The sequence below is a fragment of the Ovis aries genome, chromosome 3 (assembly GCF_016772045.2).
Source record: "Ovis aries strain OAR_USU_Benz2616 breed Rambouillet chromosome 3, ARS-UI_Ramb_v3.0, whole genome shotgun sequence".
Lineage (NCBI taxonomy): Eukaryota > Metazoa > Chordata > Mammalia > Artiodactyla > Bovidae > Ovis > Ovis aries.
The window spans coordinates 170,620,681-170,646,501 of NC_056056.1; the positions used below are offsets into that span (position 1 = coordinate 170,620,681).

General features: G+C 39.3%; 1 protein-coding gene across 3 annotated transcripts in view; it reads right to left on the reverse strand.

Annotated features, from left to right (window-relative positions):
* SLC5A8 (solute carrier family 5 member 8) overlaps positions 1-25,821 on the reverse strand; it is a 71,414-nt gene that overhangs the window by 15,795 nt on the left and 29,798 nt on the right. For all 3 annotated transcript variants that reach the window (XR_006059373.2, XM_042247137.2, XM_004006660.5), the window contains 4 exons: positions 10,962-11,091; positions 9,159-9,247; positions 7,945-8,057; positions 3,952-4,019 (listed from right to left, as the gene is read on the reverse strand). Coding sequence is in view for 2 of the 3 variants with exons in the window: in XM_042247137.2 (XP_042103071.1) it covers positions 3,952-4,019; positions 7,945-8,057; positions 9,159-9,247; positions 10,962-11,091 (400 nt within the window). In the remaining variant the exon portion in view is untranslated. The remainder of the gene's footprint in view (positions 1-3,951; positions 4,020-7,944; positions 8,058-9,158; positions 9,248-10,961; positions 11,092-25,821) is intronic.

The window sequence follows — 25,821 nt, forward strand, 5'->3', positions numbered from 1 at the left end:
AAAATGTTAGTCAAAAAAAATTTTAGAGGGTATAGACTGCAGCTCTGGGTTAAAAAACAAACAACAACAACAACAAAAACAAAACAAAACAAACAAACAAACAAAAAAAAACAAACAAGAAAAGAGCTCTACCTAGTGGACTAGGGAAGGAGTGAGGATATGATGACAGAGAAGAACTAGTGTTCAAGGAGAATATGGACTCAGAAAATGGTCCTAAGGAATCATTTCACAATGTCTCTTGAACCAGAGTCCAGTTGGAAGGAAGGTAGACTTCACTGCAAAATACGAAAGGTCACTTGGCACATGTAGTGGTCACTGTGACAGTGTGACCTAGAGCCAGTTCTGGAGATGCAGGAATAGTCTCCCCACCAAATACCTGTCTCAGGAAATAAGACCTCGGTTAGAGATGAAGCAAGGAAGAGTGGTCTTAAAGTCATGATGACTCTCCTGGAACCTCATTACCTATACTCAGGCCAGAGTTGGTATATGAAAAAGGGGGAAAAGGGGGAATCAATCATAAGAGCTCTAAATAATAATTCAGACTATGAAGGAAAGCATACTAACAGGAGTTTTGTTGGTTATCGCTTAGGTGTACCAGATAAGGTTAGAGTTTCTAGACCTAAATCATTCATTCCTTCATATAATCAGAATAAGAGCACACTATTTTAACAACTGGTATACACTAAGCAACAACCAGCCAGAAAGAAACCAAATCTTAGGCCTGAAGCAGGAGTCTGGAGGACTTGCTATGCCTAGCATTAACCTTCAAGTTTCTGGGTCATGCTGAGGTCCCAGAGTCCCAGAGTCAGACCCAGGTGGCCATGGAAATTTCATGGACCACTTGGGGGTGATCAGATAAGTAGATATTTATGAACCAATACATAAATAGTTACATTCAACCTGAATGTATAAAATATTTATTTTGTCTTAGGAACTGTACCAGATATTTGGTACAGTATCAAAGAACAATGACATAATCCTCACCTTCATGAAACTATAACCTATTTAGTAAAACAGACACTAAATAAATGACTGCAATAAAGTATTATAATGGGGACGGTAAGAGAAATATGAGGTGCTCTGGGAACATAATAGAGGGGAACTCAAACCTATCCAGGTAACAGAAAAAGCCTTTTTAGAAAATAATGTTTAAGTTGAAACTTGAAGGAAAAATAAGACTTAAACAGTTAAAGAGTGCTAAATGGAAAATCAGAAGGATACAGAAGAACTCAGAACCATCAATGAGAAGATCTATTAATAATTGACACTTATAGAACATACACTTAACAACAGCAGAGCACACATTCCTTTCAGGTTCCCCTGTAACAGATACCAAAATACTATATCCTGGGCTATAAAACAGACTTCAACAAATTTTAAAGAATTAAAATCATACAGAATGTGTTCAGAATGACCGCCTTGGAATGAAACTAGAAATCAATAGCAGAAAGATAACAGGAAAATCACCAAACACCTAGAAATTTAGTAACATACTTTTAAACAATCCCTGGGTCAAAAGGACATATCAAAGGAAATTTTAAAATACAGATACAAAATATGAAAAGTTGTGGGACACAGCTAAAAGTGCTGAGGGAATATTTTAGCAATTAGTGCATAAGTTATAAATAAAATTCTGAAATCAATCATCTAAGGTCCTACCTCAAGAACAAAATCCAAAGTAACCAGAAGGAAGAAAATAATGAAGATAATAACAAAACGCAATGATTTAAAACAGAAAAATATGGAAAAATCAGTGAAACAAGAAGCTAATTCTTTGAAAATATCAATAAAAATGGACAAACCTCTAGCAAGACTAAAAAACAGATAAAAGATAAAATTACCAATGTGAGGAATAAAACAAGAGCTAACACGACAAACTCTGCAGATATCAAAAGCATAATAAGGGAATACTATGAATAACTTCACAAACACAAATTAGACAACTTAGGTGAAATATACGAAATCCTTGATTCATTTTATAATGCATCCAATATGAAACAGGTAATTTGAATAGCTATAACTACCAAGGAAACTGAATTCATAATTTTAAATTCCCCCAAAAAGAAACCCTCAAGAGCAGATGGTTTCACTAGAGTATTATACCAAACAGCATTATACCAAACAAAGAATTAACACCAGTTTTGCACAGTCTCTTCCAGAAAAAAGGAGAAAATTCTTTCCAGTTTATTTTATGAAGCTGGTATGACCCTAATACCAAATCGAGACAATGACATTACAAAAAAATAATACTATAGATCAGTATCTCTCATGAATATAGATGTAAAAATTCTTAATAAAATATCATCAAATAGAATTCAGCAACATATAAAAATAACTATATGCTATGACCAAGTGAAGTTTATTCCAGAAATGCAAGGCTGGATCAACTCTTGAAAATCAATCAGGATAATATACCATGTCAAAGGACTAAAGAAGAAAATCATATTGTTATATCAAATGATGCCGAAAAATCATCTGACAAAATTCAACACTCATTCATGATAAAAAAAACTCTCTGGAAAATAGAAGTAAAGGGGAATTTCCTTAATTTGGTAAAGGGGATATACAAAACTCCTACAGCTAATGTACTCAAGAATGAATTACTAAATGTTTTCTTCATTCAGGGGCTTCCCTTGTGGCTCAGCTGGTAAAGAATTTGCCCGCAATGCAGGAGACCTGGGTTCAATCCCTGGGTTAGGAAGACCCCCTAGAGAAAGGAAAGCCTACCCACTCCAGTATTCTGGCCTAGAGAATTCCATGGGCTATATAGTCCATGAGGTTGCAAAGAGTAGGACATGACTGAGCAACTTTCACTTTCACTTTCCCCATTCAGACTGGGCAGCAAGGCAACAGTGTTCACTCTCCTACATTTATTCAACATGATGTGGAAACTGAAGCCACAGGAATAATATAATAATAATAATAACAAATTGAAGCAATAAGGAAACAAAAGGTACATGTGCAGATTGGAAGAGAAGATTTGAAACTGTCCCTATCTGAAGTTGAAGAAAATCCCAGAAACTAATAAGTAAACTCAACAAGGTCATATGATATAGAAATATACAAAGATCAATTGTATCTCTTATACATTAACAAACACATGGACACCAACGTTAAAAACACAGTATCATTTAAATTACTCAAAAAATGAAATACTTAGGTATAAATCTAATTAAATATAAATGGGACTTATAAAAACTTAGGGATGATCTAAATAAGTGAAGAGACATACTACATTTATGGATTAAAAGATTCAATGTGGTAAAAATGTTCCCAAGTTGTTATATAGGTTTAAGACAATATTATCAAAATCTAAGCAGGGTTTATATGTAAATATATATATATATATATATATATATATATGGATAGAAGATTATTCTAAACTTTATATAGGAAGGCAAAGGAACTAAAATAGCTAAAACAATTTTGAAAAATAACAATAAAATGGAAGGAGTCAGTAAATCTGGATTCAAGATTTATTACAACATGATAGTAATCAAGACTGTGTGATCTTGGCAAATGGTTATACACACAGATCAATGATATAGAACAAAGAAACCAAATACAGACCCATACAACTATGCTCCATTGATTTTTCACATAGGTGCAAAGGCAATCAATGGAGGAAAGATAGTTTTTACAACAAGTAGTATTACAGCAACTGGACATCCACAGGGAAAAGTAACCTAAGTCTCTCACCATTGAGGAAACTGGCTAAAGGATATGTGGAGTCTCTCTGTATTATTTTTTATTATTACATGTAAACCTATGATTTTCTCAAAATAGAAACTTTAATTAAAAAAAATTTTAAAGACTTTAGTCATATCTGTTCCTTAGTATGTCTGCGGGTAGATATATAAAGAGGGAAGTCTAGAAGGATGATAACATCAACTTTTTAAAAAAAGAAGAATTTAGTGATTATGACTTAAACCTTTGAGGATTAGCTCTTACCTGCAACAAAGCTCCCATTAGTGAAGCCAGTGCAGCCATGCCAATACAGAGGGCTCCAAACAGCACACCTATATGGATGACATAAAAGCCATTGCAAAATCCAGACTCAGAGGATTAGAATTCTCAATAGAAGAAGCTACCACACCTTGATTCAAAGTGTATAATATGACTATAATGAAGAATGGCCACCTACCTCAGAGTCAGGTAAAAAGGCAATGGGCTGTTTTTCTACAGCATCAGCAGTGTGCAAAGAGGAAAGAAAACCCTGATATCATGTCCTAGGATTTATTACATTAGGTTATATAAGTAAAGAATCCCTAAAATTAACTATAGGTATTTTAAAACTAAAAACCATTGTGTTACTAATCCTCCATAAATATTTGTTTGTAAAGGAAAGCTCAGGTCTCTTCAGTCTGCCAAAAACAGGACACAGTGTAGCTCTGCTCTGATGGGGGAAGGGAGTAATAAATATCAGAGAGTCTTCCGACTTTAAGTGTTCATTTCTCCTGGGAAGTGGCAATCCACACCAGAGTATTTTAGGACCTTTAGCTGTCTTATAATCTCCATCAATACTCACAAACCTTTCCTGTTAAACAAAAGCAAAGAAAGGCAACTTGAAGATAAGTAGTATATTTTTCCCTTCTACCAAACTCTTTCCCCAAAACTTCTTTATAGAAATTCTCAGGCTATCATTGGTGGTCAGTTTATGGAATTTTTTTTTTTTGTCTTTTGGCTTTCAGTATTTTCCAGGTTCTCTCTAACTACATATTTTACTTTTGAAATTGCTTTAGGAAAGCTCTGGAAAAAGGAATGGCAACCCACTCCAGTATTCTTGCCTGGGAGATCCCATGAACAGAGGAGCCTTGTAGGCTATAGTCCATGGGGTTGCAAAGAGCTGGACACAACTGAGCAACTAACATACATAAGAAAATTCCACTCCCTATTTTTATTTTAAAAGATTTCCATTCAACAAAACTCACCTGAAATCCATTAATATAATTTCCCACATATAAACTTCAAAATATAAAAAATAAAATGAATGAGAAATTTGTTCATAAAAAAATTAGTGCATTCCTTATGTTATTTTTATCTTACTTACAAAGGCACTCACACCTTCATTAAGCAAAGTGAGTAAATAATCTCATTGTGCCTGAATGGTAAACTTTACTGCAATGATTTTCCATGTCTCTAAATCCTAATATAAATAGTATTTCCAACATACTAAATTCTTCTCTACTTGGTAACTCATGAATGGTCACCATTGTGGGTTTTTTGTACTCAGATTATCAGAAACATTCAAGTCGTTTGCCATATTACATACCTCAACATAATGATTATATTCAACCCTTCAAAATGAATGAAAGCTTCATCTATACTAGTGAAGTTAATTTGTTATTAATCATCATCAACATCATTCCTTGAGTATCAGCTAGTACCTCTTGTTTTACATGGATTATCTCTAAATCTCACAGTACCTACAAAGTGAATAATTTTTGTTTTCACTTTCCATGTAAAGAAACAGAGGCTCAACTGGGTTTGCTCAAGGCTTTGTTGTTGCCTAGATACTAAGTCATATCCTACTCTTTTACAACCCCATGGACTACAGCCTGCCAGGCTCCTCTGTTGCCAAGCTCCTCTGTCCATGGAATTTCCTAGGCAAGAATACTGGAGTGGGTTGCCATTTCCTTCTCCAAGGGATTTTTCCCAAACCCAGTGATTGAACCCACATCTCCTGCACTTCAGGCAAGTTCTTTACCACCAAGCCACCTGGGAAGCCCTTGCTCGAGGCTGTTAGTAAATTAGTGAAGCAGTTTGGTGAGGCCAGCAAGTCTGTCTGGCTTCAAAATCTTCTATTTATTCTACTAAACTACAAAGCTTCAACAATTCCATAATGAGCCCATCTAAATATCCTTTAAGGAAGAATTATCTCATTTTTTAAAAATTATGTTCTAGGATTAAAATCAGGTACATAATAAAATAATTCAATGCTATTTAAATTTAAGGGACATTGATGAATATAAACTAAGTATGTATTCCAGGCTACAGTTATGGCAATTACATACAGAATTGTGGTATAAAACAGAATATTATTTACTATTTCTTTGACAGTCTACTAGTGCTATTAAGTTGAGGTTAAAGATTCTTTTTTAAAAAACAAATTTGTTAGTCATTCATCCTGAAACAAGTATACCCAAATGAAAATGAAGAAGTGCACTAGCTAGGTTTCTCTGAGTCAAATACTGCACCTGGGACATATAGCAATTGAGGTTAAATATCTTTCCATTCAAGAGGCTATTTAACCTCTAAATTGAAAAAGCAAGAGAATTCCAGAAAAACATCTATTTCTGCTTTATTGACTATGCCAAAGCCTTTGACTGTGTGGATCACAATAAACTGTGGAAAATTCTGAAAGAGTTGGGAATACCAGACCACCTAACCTGCCTCTTGAGAAACCTATATGCAGGTCAGGAAGCAACAGTTAGAACTGGACATGGTACAACAGACTGGTTCCAAATAGGAAAAGGAGTACATCAAGGCTGTATATTGTCATCCTGCTTATTTAACTTATATGCAGAGTACATCATGAGAAACGCTGGGCTGGAAGAAGCACAAGCTGGAATCAAGACTGCCGGGAGAAAGATCAATCACCTCAGATATGCAGATGACACCACTCTTATGGCAGAAAGTGAAGAGGAACTAAAGAGCCTCTTGATAAAAGTGAAAGAGGAGAGTGAAAAAGTTGGCTTTAAAGTTCAACATTCAGAAAACAAAGATCATGGCATCTGGTCCCATCACTTCATGGGAAATAGATAGGGAAACAGTGGAAATAGTGTCAGACTTTATTTTTGTGGGCTCCAAAATCACTGCAGATGGTGATTGCAGCCATGAAATTAAAAGACGCTTACTCCTTGGAAGGAAAATTATGACCAACCTAGATAGCATATTCAAAAGCAGAGACATTACTTTGCCAACAAAGATCTGTCTAGTCAAGGCTATGGTTTTTCCAGTGGTCATGTATGGATGTGAGAGTTGGATTGTGAAGAAAGCTGAGCGCTGAAGAATTGATGCTTTTGAACTGTGGTGTTGGAGAAGACTCTTGAGAGTCCCTTGGACTGCAAGGAGATCCAACCAGTCCATTCTAAAGGAGATCAGTCCTGAGTGTTCATTGGAAGGACTGATGCTGAAGCTGAAACTCCAGTACTTTGGACACCTCATGCGAAGAGTTGACTCATTGGAAAAGACTCTGATGCTGGGAGGGATTAGGGGCAGGAGGAGAAGGGGACAACAGAGGATGAGATGGCTGGATGGCATCACCGACTCGATGGACGTGAGTCTGAGTGAATTCCGGGAGTTGGTGATGGACAGGGAGGCGTGGCGTGCTGCGATTCATGGGGTCGCAAAGAGTCAGACACGACTAAGCGACTAAACTGAACTGAACTGAAGATCCTACAATCTATGAATTTGAGAATTCATATCGAATAAAGTTGAGCATTCCTCATACAATTTTATTGACTATCTCCTAGACAGCCTACACACGCAGATAGAACAATCAAGATTGGTTTAAAAGAATCACAACACTCTGTTTCTTTATCATCAATCCATACACATAAGACTATATATCTTAAACTGTCAGTGCCCTCTTAGGTAATAGAGAAAAAGTGTGACTCTTGGTTCCAAACTAAGGATATCTCTTAAAACTGTGGTTGATGGAAAGGGGTTGAATTTTTAACTGTCGCTAAGAATTCTAACATAGATTTGGGATAGGAAGAAGGTATAAAAGAACGTTAGCCAAATAGGACCCCTGGAAATTGTTCTTTGTGGTCACTGGACAATTGTTTGAAGTATATCCCAAATCTTGATCACAAATATGGCCATGATGGCATTAAGTCACATGCATGCCTACACTCACACTGTTTTCCATGGAAAATAATTTCTGGTATCTCTAAAAATGATGTCCCAGAGTTAAAATGGAATTGTGAAATGAAACCTTACTCATTCCTTGTGAAATCCAAGAGAGAGACTTTTCCGAGAGAGATGGGAAGCGAGGTTTCACTAGGTCTTCCATGGTCACTGCTGCTAAGGCATTAATACTGGAGGACACTGTGCTGTAAAGGGAAATCAAAATTTTAATGTATATGTAAACTTTAATAATACCTTAACTGGGTATAAGAAAAAGAAAACATTGTCACTTCTGAAATATAACCAGATTTCTACTATAGTATTTTTTAAATTATTTACTGAAGTATAGTTGATGTACAATGTTGCGGTAGTTTCTGTCATACAGCAAAGTTATTCAGTATATATATGTATATATGTATATGTATATATGTATATACATATAGATATTCTTTGTCATATTGTTTTCCACTATGGTTTATTATAAGATATTGAGTACAGTTTCCTATGTTATATAGTAGGACTTTGGGGGGTTTTTTAAATCTATTTTACCTACTACATTATTTTTTAATAATTACATCATCCTCTTTCTGGAAGCTGTCATCCAAGAATGATTCAGGCAAATCCATAGGCTTAATAGTTAGAATGGATAATTTAATGTTGCTTCCATTTTACAATTAATCCTTATTATCCATGAAAGAATCTCTTAGATCACGTAGTATTGCTAGATAATGACTTTAAAGCACATTTTTCTTTATGCATAGAAAGGACTATCATGAGTCCTCACTAACATTCACCATAAATATTAATAATATTAATTTGCTGGATCTTCACTAACATATGTTGTACATGATAATAATAAGCATAACACAGGAACAAAGTGCAATGAATAAGCTCAAACACAAAACAAGATTCTTTGGACAGTATATATTATTCAGCCTATAATAGGAGATTTATATTCTGAGTTTTGCATTTGACCATGCTTTAGTTACATTCATATTTTAAACTAAGACTGTAGGTCCTTATTTTCGACCATCAGCAAAATGACTGATTATCATTATTGTGACTGTATGGGGTATGTGATGATGTTTTAGACAGTAGGGACTAAAGATAAAAGCAAAGACTTATGACAACAGACAGCCAACCCTCAGAGAGAAGAGTCAGACTGACAGAAAGGAGACATTGAATAATTACCTATTTAGGGCCATTTGTGCCCATGTCCAGAATTCAACTTTATCCCCCCAAATATCCAATAATAAAAGAAACATCCCAAGAGGGAAAACTTGTATTATTAGAGTCCTAGTTCATACCTTAATGTTCCACTGTAAGCACAGGCCACAAAAAGTCCAGGAAGTCCTGGATAATCTTGCAGAATGTCCAGTACCAAATAAGGCATGAGCTGAAAAATTCCAAAATTTACTCTTGAATACTACTGGCTATGAAATAAAATCAATTAACATCTCGTTTATCTTGTGGTATTCAAGAACTAAAGGAAGATATTCCACACAACTGAAATGTCCAAATATGAAAAATTAAACTCTTTACCTGCTAACATTTAAATAAACGAATAGAATAGTAGTTAAAGGTACAGGCTCTGGATTCAGATACATGTGGCTTTTGTTAGTTAGTTTCTCTGAGCCTCAGTTTCCTCATCTGTAAAAAAGGAATAATAATCCTAACCTCATAGAGTTACTATAAAACTTAACTTAGATCATCTATGTAAGTTCTTAGTATAGAAGACAGAATATAGTAAAGGCTCAGTAATAGGCAGCTGTTCTCATTTTTTGGAATAATAAATCAATTTAAAGGAAATACTTTTACATACCTCTGTGCTTAAGTAAGAAGCATTCACTTAATTTAACTTCACTTGATGACTCAAGTTTATACCTGTGAACTTCAATCACTATTCGGGAGTAAAAATGTAATTAGAGCTGCTTATACAGTTGACACTTGTACGAAATGAGTTTGAACTGTGTGGGTCTGCTTATATGTGGATTTTTTTTTAATATAGAAAAATATACATGTAGAACACCATATGCATGACTTTGTTGAAGTGGATAACCTATCCTTACACAGGTATGATGTGAGTGATATTTAATATGAAAACAACATGTTAGATTTTTTTTTACTGTTTTATTACTGATTTCAAAGAATTGTGTTACTGCACAGTATGTCTCTCTCTAATAACTGCAGAAACTGCAACAACCAATCATTGCCAAGTAAGTGATTTAAAAAAAAAAAACACAACAATGCTTCTAACACTATATTATGAATATGACTATTATACTGTATGCCATCAAGACTTTATAACAATTCATTCATTAGGGTATAGGCTAGGCTAGCATGAAGTAATCATATCAATTACACTAGGTAACAAATAGCTCAGTTGGTAAAGAATCTGCCTGCAATGCAGGAGACCCTGGTTCGATTCCTGGGTCGGGAAGATCCCCTGGAGATGAGAAAGGCTACCCACTCCAGTATTCTGGCCTGGAGAATTCCATGGACTGTTTGTGATTCCATGGGATCACAAAGAGTCAGAGATGACTGAGCAACTTTCACTTCACAAGTTAAGCAATCATACTGCAGCTTCTTTGTCAATGCATGACCTGCCTTGAAAATGTTCCCAGGTATTTCCATATATTTTTCTATTATTTGTTTACTTATTTATTTTTGGCACCATGTCTTTCTTAGGGCACTTGGGCTTTCTCTAGTTGCCGTGAGAGGGGGCCACTCTCTGACCGCGGTGTGCAGGTTTCTCATTGCAGAGGCTTTCCTTGTTACAGAGCATGGGCTCTAGAGCACGGGCTCCAGTAGTTGTGGCACACAGGCTTAGTTGCTCTGCAGCATATGGGATCATCCCGGGACCAGAGATGGAACCCGTGTCCCCTGCACTGGCAGGCAGATCCTTCACCACTGGACCACCAGGGAAATCTCACCATTCTTCATTCTTGTTATGTCTACTAAAATAAAAATTTTCCAAATGCTTTATAGAAACTAAAAATGAATAATGTGCCTATTTGCTATTACTTTACAAGAACATGAACACTCTCTCCTCCCAGCTAATAAACTTTGGGAACGTCATTACTGCACGTAAGAAAGACATGATACTGGACCTGGTCCGGTGCAGACACTTTCTTGGCTGTCCAAGGATCACAGTCATGGTACCTGGAATAGAGGGCAAGCCCACAAAGCACGGAGCAGACAAGGATCACCCAGAGTCCCACGAGATTGATGTAGAGAGACCTAATAAAGTGTAAACAAACAAGTACATGACACTTTTAATTTCCATCTCAAAGATGAGGAAAATTGTAAAGCAGAAGAGACTTTCATGACTATATTCAATAGACATGCATTCTCTTTTGGGTGTCAAAAATGCTACTTCTTTATTCTGGCATAACTTTCTGTTTATGAGGTCAATCAACACTGTATTTGGAAATATTTGGAGTAGATGGGGTTTTGCCACTGAATGAATGTATCCTCCTGGTCGGAGTTCCATGGGCGTTATTAGCTTTATAATGTTGTTTAACTACACTACTTTGGGCTTCCCTGGTGGCTCAGCAGTAAAGAGTCCAGCTGTCAATGCAGGAGATGCAGGTTCCATCCCTGGGTCGGGGAGATCCCCTGGAGAAGGAAATGGCAACCCACTCCAGTATTCTTGCCTGGGAAATACCACAGACAGAGGAGCCTGGTGGGCTACGGTCCATGGGGTTGCAAACGAGTCAGATACGACTTAGCGACTAAAGAACAACTGTAACAAAATTACACTACTTCAGGACCTTTTGTCATGAAATAGAGACTCTAATAGTCAACAGAGCAGGGACTTATTCATTTTCCCTTTGCATAACATTGTTAGCATCTACATAGCAACTCACCAAAGTTGTTTAAATGTGGCTTGTGATGCCATCCATTAAATAGGAAAGGCAAACCTGCACCCCTAGACAGGTATCTTCCAAAATAATGTTCAGCATTTCAATATACGGCATGTGCTCCAGTAGAATGTAAAGGTTTCTGTAATAGCACTGGAGTCAGTCCTGAGCATAAATCTTAGCTCTACCATATGTGACATTAGGCAAGTAAATTAACCTCTCTGATCCTCAGTTTCTTCAGTTTCTTCACTGACAGCTAGAAATAACAATGCATACCTCACTGAGTTATATGTAAGACTAAATAAAGTGTCTATCATGTAATACAATAGCATGTAATAACCACTCGTTAAATGGAAGTTAGTGATATTACTAGTGTTAATATCATTGAACGCTATGTCTTATCAGGGAAGTCCTATTTTAACAAGCAGTTGATAGCAAATATTTCTCCCACTAAGGTGGCTACGGTTTTTTCCCCCAAGGGTACTATAGTGGACTCCTGGACTGAAGAGAGGTGCCCACCCCACCACCAACTCTTATCTCCTTCCCCAGGGCAGCCTGCACAGAATGATGACTAGATTCAGAGGTTTAAAGGCTGAGTTCCCTCAAGCCAACCTGGAACAGCCTGAAGGGTCATCTCAGCTCGAAAGCTCCCGTTGAGGCCTCTGTTGAGACTGCATTTCAGTCTGCCTTCTCCCTGTGGCCAATCTCCCCTTCCTTCTCTTCGACAGTGGTAATTCCCTAGGAGACTCTGGCATGCTAACCTCCATCTCAAAGTCTGCTTCCAGGAGAACCTAACCTGCAAGAAGTCCCAAACAACAGATTGCTAGTCTTTTCCCTTGATTGACTACAGCCACTGTGTGTTTTGTTACTGCCTAATGAGTAATGGATAACCAACAAGAATCTACCGTATAGCACAGGGAACTCTGCTCAATACTTTGCAAGAAACTAAGTGGTAAAAGAATTTGAAAAATAACAGATACGTGTATATGTATAATTGAGTCATTTTGCTATATTGTCAGGGAATGTTTAACAGGAGGATTCCTACCTGCTCTTTCTCACAAGTCCTTTGTTTCTTTTTAAGTGGAACAGCACGCTGCTCCCAGGAACTGAGGCCATTGTGTGAGACAGGCTTGAATCTCCTTTAGTAAACATTCTCTTTACGACAAGACTGCTTAGTCTCGATCCCCTTCCTTGAGATATGGATTGTCTCCTGACCTTGTGACCATTATTAATCCCTTGTTCCCTTGGTGACAGTTGCTGTACATTTAGTTTTCTGATCTTTATCATTGTCGAAAGAAACTTCTTGTACCACAGCCTTCATATACTCACAGAGAAATCATTAAAGCACCTTTGCTCCATCAGAGCTTGGGTCCCCATGTCTTTCTTTCTTTCTTTGTCTCTCTCTCTCTCTCTCCTCGGCTGATTCTTTGGAGCGCAGAGACCCGTCTTGCTCACTCTCCTGCCCAGGCTTCTAAGACTCTCTAGAGAAGGCGCCCCATGCCTTCACCCCCCTCTAGAGGGCACCCAGTGCCTTTGTGAGAGACACAAGTCCTGTGTCAAGGGCTTTATTGGTTTTCTGCGTAAACCAGGAAGTATCAGCCTCTCTCTCTTTCACTTTCTTATCATCGCCTCCTCCGGACCACCAGGTCCTGGTCCATTAAAGGACCCCAACAAGTGGCATCCCAGAACAGGGACTCTTGGGTCCCTGAAGTACATGGCACTTCAGTCGGAGGGACTCGGGACCTATCGAGGTCAGGACACATTGAGGTTGGTAAGTACTAAGACACGGGTCAAACGGCTGGAAAGCCCCATCATTTCTCTACTTTACTTCACCATTTGTTTAAAGCTCAGGGACTTTTGGTTTCGTGCCAATGAATAGAGGCTTGCTTTCAAACACTGGTTAAATGTAACCCTTGGTTCCCTGATAAAGGCAGTTTTGATTTAGAAAGTTGGCACCAGGTCAAAGAAAATGTTGAATGAGCCGCCAAGCAAGGAAAAAATATTCCAATTGATTTCTGGCCATTTCAAAGTAAGTTCTAGCCCTCCTAATATTCAAACACAGACAGAACACTTATTGCATGTGTATGAATTAGACGATGAAACTTTACAAAAAGCCCAATTAGAACAACATAAAATATTTCAAAATTTTCTTACTAGCCCTGCCCCGGCTGCTCCATATGCTCCTCCTCTGCCAACAGGCACAACTCCAAAAGTCTCTCCTTTGTTGGAACCTAATGAAAGTTATGCTAATTTTTTTTTGCTAGAGTAGAAACTGCTATTTCCAGTACTATAATCAGAGAAGAAACCAAGAAACAGCCAGAGAAACTACTTGCTTATAAGAATGCAAATCAGGAATATCAAAGAGCTATCGCTGCACTTTGTGAGACTGGGACTATTATTGATTATTTGTACAATCTAGGATCAGAAACTCAAAAGATGCAAATGCTAGCTAAAACAATGGCTACTGTTTTTAAAAAGGGAAATGAAGGATGCTTTACATGCAGAGATAAAAACCATTTAAAAGGGGACTGCCCTAAGAAGGCTAATAAAAAACCTCCAAGAATTTGCCCTCACTGCCATAGAGGAATGCATTGGGTCACAGATTGTAAATTTAAATTTGATGTTGATGGAAAACCTATTCCAGGGAACTCAAAACAGGGGACACCCCAGGTCCTCTACAACAAAAACCAGGGGCAAATTCTATCTTTTCCTTCAAACCCTCCACATCCAGCAATGCTACCGTTTATATACCAGCCCTAGATGATTTTTTTCCTTTACCCTAAGCAGTCCCTTCTAGAGTACCCACCGGACTTCTTGGACCCCTGCTCCCATAAACCTTCAATCTTTTATTTGGCCGATCTAGTTTGGCTTCTAAAGGAATTACTGTTCACCCTGGAATAATTGATTAAAATTATTCTGGAGAGATTCAAATTATGATGTCATCTCAGATTCTATGGCAATTCAAAAAGGGGGACAAAATTGCTCAATTACTTCTTTTGCCTTACATTTCTGTTAACTCCTCTAATAATGTATGGACAGGCAGATTCAGCAATCCAGATCAAAAACAATCCTTATGGACATCATTGGTATCTGATTATGCCCGACCAAATATAAATATCAAAATTAATAATAAAAGATTTTCTGGTCTCCTCGACCCTGGATCTAGTATTACTATTATTTCCAAACACTTATGGCCCAAATCCTGGCCTATACAAAAGGTCTCTTGCCAAATCACAGGAATTTCTCAAAGCTAAAGTACAAGAAATTTATCAAAATGTTTAGATCTACCCATGCTGCTGCTGCTCCTGCTAAGTCACTTCAGTCGTGTCCGACTCTGTGCGAACCCATAGTCAGCAGCCCATGAGGCTCCCCCGTCCCAGGGATTCTCCAGGCAAGAACACTGGAGTGGGTTGCCATTTCCTTCTCCAATGCATGAAAATGGAAAGTGAAAAGTGAAAGTGAAGTCGCTCAGTTGTGTCTGACTCTTAGCGACCCCATATCAAGGGCCAAAAGGCCAACCTACAACATTAAGACTTTATGTGATAAATGCACCTCTTAATCTAATAGAAAGAGACTTACTTATGCAATGGCAAACTCAGATATACATTCCACATTTTTCCTAGGGGCCACTGCTCATTTAATAAACAAAGCAATTATTAAAATAACTTGGAAGAATGACGAGCCTATTTGGACAGAGCAATGGCCCCTTATGAAAGATAAATTACAGGCTACTAAAGAACCTATAGACACACAATTAGAATTGAAACATATCAAGGAATCTTACTCTCCTTAGAACTCTCCTATTTTTATTATAAAGAAGAAATCTAACAAATGGTGTCTCTTAACAGACCTTAGAAAAGTTAATGCATCTATGAAACCTATAGATGCATTATAACCAGGGATCCCATCACCTACTACTATTCTTCAAAACTGGCACATTATTATTACTGATTTACAAGACTGCTTTTTAAATATACCTTTACAGTCTTTAGACCAGGAGAAATTCACCTTATCTCTCCCTTATCCTAATCACATTGGGCCTCATAAAAGATTTCAATAGACTATGCTGCCTCAAGGTATGCTTAATAGTCCTAATATTTGTCAAAATTTTATACCCAAGGCTTTACTTCCTATATGACAGCAGTTCCCTCATGCATGCATCATTAATAATATACTGTAACTACAAAAGAGAAAAACGATATTTTTGACACTGAATGGCCATGATATTCTTTAGACTCCAGAGAAAATTGATTAAAATAAAATCTTTTTTGAAATTGCAAAACTGATTCTTCTTACACATGCAATTAGGAAAAGGTTAACTTGTTAAAATATTTTTTTGGAGCTCCAATTCTGCCTGGGAAACAAAAACAAGTCTAAGAAAAAACCTAAAATTAGCTCTTATCATGTCCTTGGGATACACAGCCCACTCTATCTAGGACTCCAGCCAAAAATGAATTAGTGGAATTAAAAAAAAAAAACAAAATAAAAAAATAAAAAATAAAAAGATTTTAAATTTCAAGTGGAAAGCTATGCCTATCTATCTAAAATTATCTATGTCTCAATATATGTCTTTGTTTTTGGATAATATGAAGTTAATAAGTTCTATTTAAATTCAAGTTAACATGAACTGAAAAATATTCAATATTAAATATTCAGTTCAGTTCAGTTCAGTTCAGTCGCTCAGTCATGTCTGACTCTTTGCGACCCCATGAATTGCAGCACACCAGGCCTTCCTGTCCATCACCATCTCCTGGAGTCCACTCAGACTCACGGCCATCGAGTCCGTGATGCCATCCAGCCATCTCATCCTCAGTCGTCCCCTTCTCCTCCTGCTCCCAATCCCTCCCAGCATCAGAGTCTTTTCCAATGAGTCAACTCTTCGCATGAGGTGGCCAAAGTACTGGAGCTTCAGCTTTAGCATCATTCCTTCCAAAGAAATCCCAGGGTTGATCTCCTTCAGAATGGACTGGTTGGATCTCCTTGCAGTCCAAGGGACTCTCAAGAGTCTTCTCCAACACCACAGTTCAAAAGCATCAATTCTTTAGCGCTCAGCCTTTTTCACAGTCCAACTCTCACATCCATACATGACCACAGGAAAAACCATAGCCTTGACTAGACAGACCTTAGTCGGCAAAGTAATGTCTCTGCTTTTGAATATACTATCTAGATTGGTCATAACTTTTCTTCCAAGGAGTAAGCGTCTTTTAATTTCATGGTTGCAATCACCATCTGCAGTGATTTTGGAGCCCACAAAAATAAAGTCTGACACTGTTTCTACTGTTTCCCCATCTATTTCCCACGAAGTGATGGGACCAGATGCCATGATCTTCGTTTTCTGAATGTTGAGCTTTAAGCCAACTTTTTCGCTCTCCTCTTAAATATAATGTTTAATCGAATATAAATATACAATTTAAATATAATTGTTTGCTAATCTAATTAAGACATGTCTTAAATCATCAACATTATGTAATACTTTTATTATGCCTAGGTTTAAGGTAAACTAAATTTGTCAACAAAAGGTAACTCTTTATATATATATAAATATATAAATGAAATGAAAATTTTTAGATAAACTCTATTAAAAATAATTATATTTTTAATAAAATAATCTATTATTATAATCTGTTATTATAATCTAAAATAATCTCTTAAGACTAGGGTAACTTAAATTTCTAGAGTTGTACTAAACTAAATAATAAAAGTTTATTAAATAACTAGGTCATTTCCAAATGGAATAAGATTTTAAAACATTAATTACTGAACACTAACTTCCTCTTACAAAAAGTTTTTCTTACAGAAAAACTGAAGAGACTTTAAACTATTAATAAATACATAAATATATATAAATATATATATTATAATATATAATATAATAAATATATTCACCAATCTATAAAAATACTAACATACAAGACACTTCATAGTTGCTAAAGAAAAAAAGATACATGAAATGGCAAATAAAATGATGAATACAAAATATAAACAGGGTTTATGACAAATTAAAGAAAATTTTATGATAAATGGGTTTAACTCATTACCCTGAACTTTCTTCCTCTTCCTTCTTACATGTCTCAATACAAATTCTTCTTTTATAGGGGCCACACCTCTCCAAGGTGAAACTATAGAACATGTTATAACCCACTTGTTAGTTTACTTTGCAATAATGAGAACGCCTAACTCTATAAAAACAGACAATGGCCCTACCTATATTTCTAAACAATTCAAACAATTTTTACATTCATTTCCTATTAAACAGATTACAAACATTCCTTATAATCCACAAACACAAGACATAATTAAACAAACACATTACACACTGTAACTACAAATAGGCAATTAAATAAAGAAAAATTCATAGGAACACTTTATCTTCCTTATCCAGAGCAGACTTTACTAGATTCTGACACAATATATTTTTTAAGCCTATAACTACTGTTAATATAGCTTTATTTCTATTTCCAGTCTGTAAGATTCTTAAAACAAAATAACATCAACCTCAATGCCTGTTTCACAATACAAAACAAAAACAACATAAAAAGGGCACCATTTGCCAAATTAGTTATTTGTTCCTAAGAATATCAAAAGTGCAAAACATTCACCTTCTTTTCAGGTCTGTCTTGAGAGTATAATCATCTTCCTCGACACACTCAACAGAGAGATTTAACAGCTGCCAGGCTGCATTTATTTTCCAAGGACAAGGTCAAATATATTTCGATATGAGCAACATATGCGCATCCGAGGTCAGGGCGGGTAGCCGAGAGGAGCTACCCTGCGTCCGAGGCCAGGGGCGGTAACCCTGAGGAGCCACCCCGAGCCCGAAGCCAGGGGCGGCAGTTGGGAGGAGCCACCCACGCCCAAGGCCAGGGCCGGCAGCCAGAGGAGCATCCCGAGGAGCAGTGGCTGCGCAGGCGCAGGAGGGCCTAGAGGAGCTATCCCACGCTGAAGGTCAGGAACGGCAGCGGTAAGGAGATACCCCTGGTCCAAGGTAAGGAGCAGCGGCTGTGCCTTGCTGCAGCAGCCGGGAAGAGATACCCCACGCCAAGGTAAGAGAAACCCAAGTAAGATGGGAGGGGTTGCAAGAGGGCATCAGAGGGCAGACACACTGAAACCATACTCACAGGAAACTAGTCAATCTAATCATGCTAGGGCCACAGCCTTGTCTAACTCAATGAAACTAAGCCATGCCCATGGGGCCACCCAAGACAGGCAGGTAATGGTGGAGAGGTCTGACAGAATGTGGTCCACTGGAGAAGGGAATGGCAAACCACTTCAGTATTCTTGCCTTGAGAACCCCATGAACAGTATGAAAAGGCAAAATGATAGGATACTGAAAGAGAAACTCCCCAGGTCAGTAGGTGCCCAACATGCTACTGGAGATCAGTGGAGAAATAACTCCAGAAAGAATGAAGGGATGGAGCCAAAGCAAAAACAATACCCAGTTGTGGATGTGACTGGTGATAGAAGCAAGATCCGATGCTGTAAAGAGCAATATTGCATAGGAACCTGGAATGTCAGGTCCATGAATCAAGGAAAATTGGAAGTGGTCAAACAAGAGATGGCAAGGGTGAATGTCGACATTCTAGGAATCAGCAAACTGAAATGGACTGGAATGGGTGAATTTAACTCAGATAACCATTATATCTACTACTGCGGGCACGAATCCCTCAGAAGAAATGGAGTAGCCATCATGGTCAACAAAAGAGTCCAAAATGCAGTACTTGGATGCAGTCTCAAAAATGATAGAATGATCTCTGTTCATCTCCAAGGCAAACCATTCAATATCACAGTTATCCAAGTCTATGCCCCAACCAGTAACGCTGAAGAAACTGAAGTTGAACGGTTTTATGAAGACCTACAAGACCTTTCAGAATTAACACCCAAAAAAGACGTCCTTTTCATTATAGGGGACTGGAATGCAAAAGTAGGAAGTCAAGAAACACCTGGAGTAACAGGCAAATTTGGCCTTGGAATGCGGAATGAAGCAGGGCAAAGACTAATAGAGTTTTGCCAAGAAAATGCACTGGTCATAGCAAATACCCTCTTCCAACAACACAAGAGAAGACTCTACACATGGACATCACCAGATGGTCAACACCAAAATCAGATTGATTATATTCTTTGCAGCCAAAGATGGAGAAGCTCTATACAGACAACAAAAACAAGACCGGGAGCTGACTGTGGCTCAGGTCATGAACTCCTTATTACCAAATTCAGACTCAAATTGAAGAAAGTAGGGAAAACCGCTAGACCATTCAATTATGACCTAAATCAAATCCCTTATGATTATACAGTGGAAGTGAGAAGTAGATTTAAGGGCCTAGATCTGATTGATAGAGTGCCTGATGAACTATGGAATGAGGTTCATGACATTGTACAGGAGACAGGGATCAAGACCATCCCCATGGAAAAGAAATGCAAAAAATCAAAATGGCTGTCTGGGGAGGCCTTACAAATAGCTGTGAAAAGAAGAGAGGCAAAAAGCAAAGGAGAAAAGGAAAGATATAAGCATCTGAATGCAGAGTTCCAAAGAATAGCAAGAAGAGATAAGAAAGCCTTCTTCAGCGATCAATGCAAAGAAATAGAGGAAAACAACAGAATGGGAAAGACTAGAGATCTCTTCAAGAAAATTAGAGATACCAAGGGAACATTTATGCAAAGATGGACTTGATAAAGGACAGAAATGGTATGGACCTAACAGAAGCAGAAGATATTAAGAAGAGGTGGCAAGAATACATGGAAGAACTGTACAAAAAAGATCTTCACGATCCAGATAATCATGATGATGTGATCACTAATCTAGAGCCAGATATCTTGGAATGTGAAGTCAAGTGGGCCTTAGAAAGCATCACTATGAACAAAGCTAGTGGAGGTGATGGAATTCCAGGTGAGCTGTTTCAAATCCTGAAAGATGATGCTATGAAAGTGCTGCACTCAATATGCCAGCAAATTTGGAAAACTTAGCAGTGGCCACAGGACTGGAAAAGGTCAGTTTTCATTCCAATTCCAAAGAAAGGCAATGCCAAAGACTGCTCAAACTACCGCACAATTGCACTCATCTCACATGCTAGTAAAGTAATGCTCAAAATTCTCCAGGCCAGGCTTCAGCAATATGTGAACCGTGAACTCCCTGATGTTCATGGTTTTAGAAAAGGCAGAGGAACCAGAGATCAAATTGCGAACATCCGCTGGATCATGGAAAAGCAAGAGAGTTCCAGAAAAACATCTATTTCTGCTTTATTGACTATGCCAAAGCCTTTGACTGTGTGGATCACAATAAACTGTGGACAATTCTGAAAGAGATGGGAAGACCAGACCACCTAACCTGCCTCTTGAGAAATCTGTATGCAGGCCAGGAAGCAACAGTTAGAACTGGACATGGAACAACAGACTGGTTCCTAATAGGAAAAGGAGTATGTCAAGGCTGTATATTGTCACCCTGCTTATTTAACTTCTATGCAGAGTACATCATGAGAAATGCTGGGCTGGAAGAAGCACAGGCTGGAATCAAGATTGCCAGGAAAAATATCAATAACCTCAGATATGCAGATGACACCACCCTTATGGCAGAAAGTGAAGAGGAGCTAAAAGCCTCCTGATGAAAGTGAAAGAGGAGAGCGAAAAAGTTGGCTTAAGGCTCAACATTCAGAAAATGAAGATCATGGCATCTGGTCCCATCACTTCGTGGGAAATAGATGAGGAAGCAGTGGAAACAGTGTCAGACTTTATTTTGGGGGGCTCCAAAATCACTGCAGATGGTGATTGCAGCCATGAAATTAAAAGATGCTTACTCCTTGGAAGAAAATTTATGACCAACCTAGATAGCATATTCAAAAGCAGAGACATTACTTTGCCGACTAAGGTCCGTCTAGTCAAGGCTATGGTTTTTCCTGCGGTCATGTATGGATGTGAGAGTTGGACTGTGAAAAAGGCTGAGTGCCGAAGAATTGATGCTTTTGAACTGTGGTGTTGGAGAAGACTCTTGAGAGTCCCTTAGACTGCAGGGAGATCCAACCAGTCCATTCTGAAGGAGATCAACCCTGGGATTTCTTTGGAAGGAATGATGCTAAGGCTGAAGCTCCAGTACTTTGGCCACCTCATGTGAAGAGTTGACTCATTGGAAAAGACTCTGATGCTGGGAGGGATTGAGGGCAGGATGAGAAGGGGACAACAGAGGATGAGATGGCTGGATGGCATCACGGACTCAATGGACATGAGTTTGAGTGAACTCCAGGAGTTGGTGATGGACAGGGAGGTGTGGCGTGCTGCGATTCATGGGGTCGCAAAGAGTCCGACACGACTGAGCGACTGAACTGAACTGAACATTTCATTTATCAAGTTTTTCTGCATCAACTTTCAATAATTTCACTTAGGAAAAAATATTTTAATGTTTGCTCCTAATCCTTTGCCCCAAATAACACAAACCACTTAAAACACGGTCAGATCCCTTTTTTTTTTTTTAATATATCAGGAAAAATGTATACACTGAATGAAGAGAAAATCAACCCATTAATTCAAAACCACAGCCAAATACCAGTCCCAAACAGATTTCTAGATGTTTTTTTCCCTTTTGGACTGGAATATTTCCTAAGAATGTTTTCATCATTATCGCTTTCCTTTCTTTCTATAACTTGTTAATATAGTTTCTTTTTTAAAAATTTTTAAACTTACTGCAAGGAGATATTTTGACAAAAGCAGAATAGCATTTTGAAACGTTAAAGGACACCTCCCTTCCTTTGCCCATTTGATATTGAGACAGGTTAACTAATCTATGGAAATCTAAGAAACTAATCTTACAGGGAAAGAGACATGCTTCTATTTCTCCAGATGGATCCAATGAACTCATATAACTTCCTCTTCAGAAGATTCAACTTAAGGGGCCCCCCAATGTTCAGACTAGAAACGATACAACAAAAACCTCAGGAGGAAGGAATTCCAACACAAGCCGTGGCGACTTTAAAAATTTCCAAAAAACACCTCACTCAACGTCATCGACCTTATGATCTCCCTACTTGGGGACAGATAAAAACCCTTACTAATCAAACTGAAAATCTGATTTCTCAACAGGGAATGCCTCGGAATCCTGAAAATATTTTTCATTGCTATGCTTGCTTTGCTTGCTTTTGCTTCCCCCGCTCAGGGTGACTTGATCGATCACACTTAATGGACTTATGTACCTAACACCCGTTTTTATTGTAGGTTATAGAATGGACAGATATAGGAGCAATCGTATCCACTAATGACTCAACACATATGCCCCCTCCTTGGAACTTGGAGGGGCCCTCTCATCCTGAAAAAGAAGAAAAACTAATTAATATCTCTCTAGGTTATGAAGTCCTTCCTTTGTATATGGGCCCAAGGAATTATGCATAAATGTTATCCGACAAACTTAGGCTTTCGCCCTACCTCTAAAAGAGGACTTTCGGACACTGCTTGGATTATTTACTACTCTTTCTTTGTCCATGAACCATGTTTATACTACTGAAACTTTAGGGAAAGAGTTAAGGAAAGAACAAAGAACACTATGCAAAGGGTTTACTAACAAGAACTTTAAATATATTCTTTCACTGGGACAAATTTCAGGCCAAATCAGGAAAACTGATGTTTATGGCTAATCATATGCTAAAGCTGAAACTCCAATACTTTGGCCACCTTATGCGAAGAGTTGACTCATTGGAAAAGACTCTGATGCTGGGAGGGATTGGGGGCAGGAGGAGAAGGGGACAACAGAGGATGAGATGGCTGGATGGCATCACCGACTCGAGGGACATGAGTTTGAGTAAACTCCGGGAGTTGGTGATGGACAGGGAGGCCTGGCGTGCTGCGATTCATGGGGTTGCAAAGAGTCAGACACGACTGAGCGACTGAACTGAACTGAATCATACAATTGTTGACTGGGGACCCCATAGTATATGGTTATCTAACTGCTCAAATGATATTAACAACACTGTGTGTGATTATGTTACTCAAATAACATAGAAGGTTACTAATACTACAATGGAACATGACCGTGACAGAGGACTTCTTGGGCGACTTGACAGTGGAATGGCACCCCCCATCCTCGAATCGTCCTCGATAAACAGATTGGGCCTAAACAGTGAGACATCTGGAAACTAGCTGCAAGCACCGAGGAACTTAGGACTTGGACTGGACATTTCACAGGGACCAATCGTAGTCATAGAAACTATTTCTTTCATTATAATCAATCATATTTTATACCAGCCTGTGTTCTGTGTAAAGAGGTGCCCTTTACTTCTGTTTTTATGATGGCGGCTTGGGTGCACATTTGTTCGAAATGGAACTTCTAAAGGCGCCACATGCATTTTAATATCGTTGTCCATTGAATGTTCTGTCAGACTACCATTGAGCTGAGGCGTGGCATTCAAAGGTAGGGAACTGGTGTGGCACTGGGCCGCAGCAGCCTGAAAGTTGGTTAATTTGCAGCCCTGGGAGGAGTTTTTGAAGCTCAAAGCACTCTTGTTTGTGCATGAAGATTCTGCGCTGCTGTTGGTGCACTTGGGAGCCTCCCCACTCGGCCCACTGGAGCTGGGGGGCTGCATGTTGACCTGGACTGAATAGGCGCTCCGTCCTGGGCAGCAAGTCATGATCCATGTGAGCCGGACATCCTCCCTGTTGACACAATGGTGAACCACGATGAATGCACTGAGGCTCAAACACGTGGCTCCAAAAAAGAAGCTAAAAACCAAGTCCAAAGGGTAATACAAAGAAACAGCCAAGGCCCCAAACATCCACAGGGCGACATACAAGAGCAAGGCAAGGCTGGCCCCCAGAAGCTGAGCATGGAAAGTGTGTTTGTTTTCCAGAGCTGATGTGGAGATCAGGGACAGAGACATGGAGTCCTGATGACTGACTTCTCCGTTTTCATTGGCTGCCAGCTGCTGCTGCTCCTCGGTGGGCTCCTTCAGCTCATATTTGCGCTCAGGGTGTCTTTTCAACTGAATAAATATGCTGAGAAAGTACATACAGTTTATGAAAGTGATGAAGCTGGCGGCCCATAGAAGGCTCCCAAGGAGGGTTGCCACACCTTCCAGCAATAGGGTGCATTGGGCCGACTGCTGTAATTCTTGATGTTTGCTGCTGCACTAATGCCACAAACTATGATGGGTATACCACCACCGATCAGGTAGAACCTGAGCATTGGTCTTGGTGGAGGGGGCAGCTCCTCAGGGTCCTGGCATTTTTCAGCTTTTTTATTTGTAGATGTTCCGAGCTGTCACTCCTCCCCCCGCCCCCCCACCCCCATAGTACTGTAGCAAGAGTGGAATAATGAAGAATTATTCCAACTGCTTGGCAGATGCTGGCATTTCTAGTTTGACTTATTCCTCCCACAAAGACCACACAGGTCAGAAAAATATGAAAGCACAAATTCACAAGCATGTGCCAGCCTTTGAGACTGATTCTAATCAAACTGTGATGGTATATGGAACTGACGAAGACCGCTAGGAGGCATAAGAGAAGAACGACAGCAGTAGTGTAGACCACAGGCTGCCTGGGTATAGAATTCGGATCCCGTCAGATCCATTAAAACTGCATAGTTACTAAGGGAGTAGCACTGAATGGTAGTGATATTTTCATCCGAATAGAGTATATGGCATCCATCTGACTTCCAACCTCTTTGTCCATTCAGCAAATCGAAATCCCACTGGGCAGCCACAGCATCTGCTCCATGCGCAGTTCGACGCAGCGTCACATTAACGGGGATGTGGCGGGTATCAATGTTCTCACCATAGGGTGACCGTGAGGTTCGGCAGCGTGTCCGGGGGCAGGACCTGCGCAAGCTCCAGGCTACTGCACACCGCCTTGCCCTCGGCGGCGCCCGCCGCCCTCCCGGCCCCTTGGGGCCGCCCGTCGTGCTTGCAGCCCGGGGGCAGCGCCACGGCCCCGCCGCCCAGCAGCGCCAGCGGCAGCAGCAGAAGGGGCGGCGGCAGGCGGCCCCGCGGGCGCCCGGGCCGTCCCATGCTGCGGGCCGGGCGGCCGGCCGGGACCTGCGGGCCGAGCGACGCAGCGCTGGCCTAGCGGGCCGCCCCGGTGCCCCGGCGGACTGGAGCGAAGCGCGGGCCCCGCGGCGCCGGGAGTCTCGTGGTGGCAG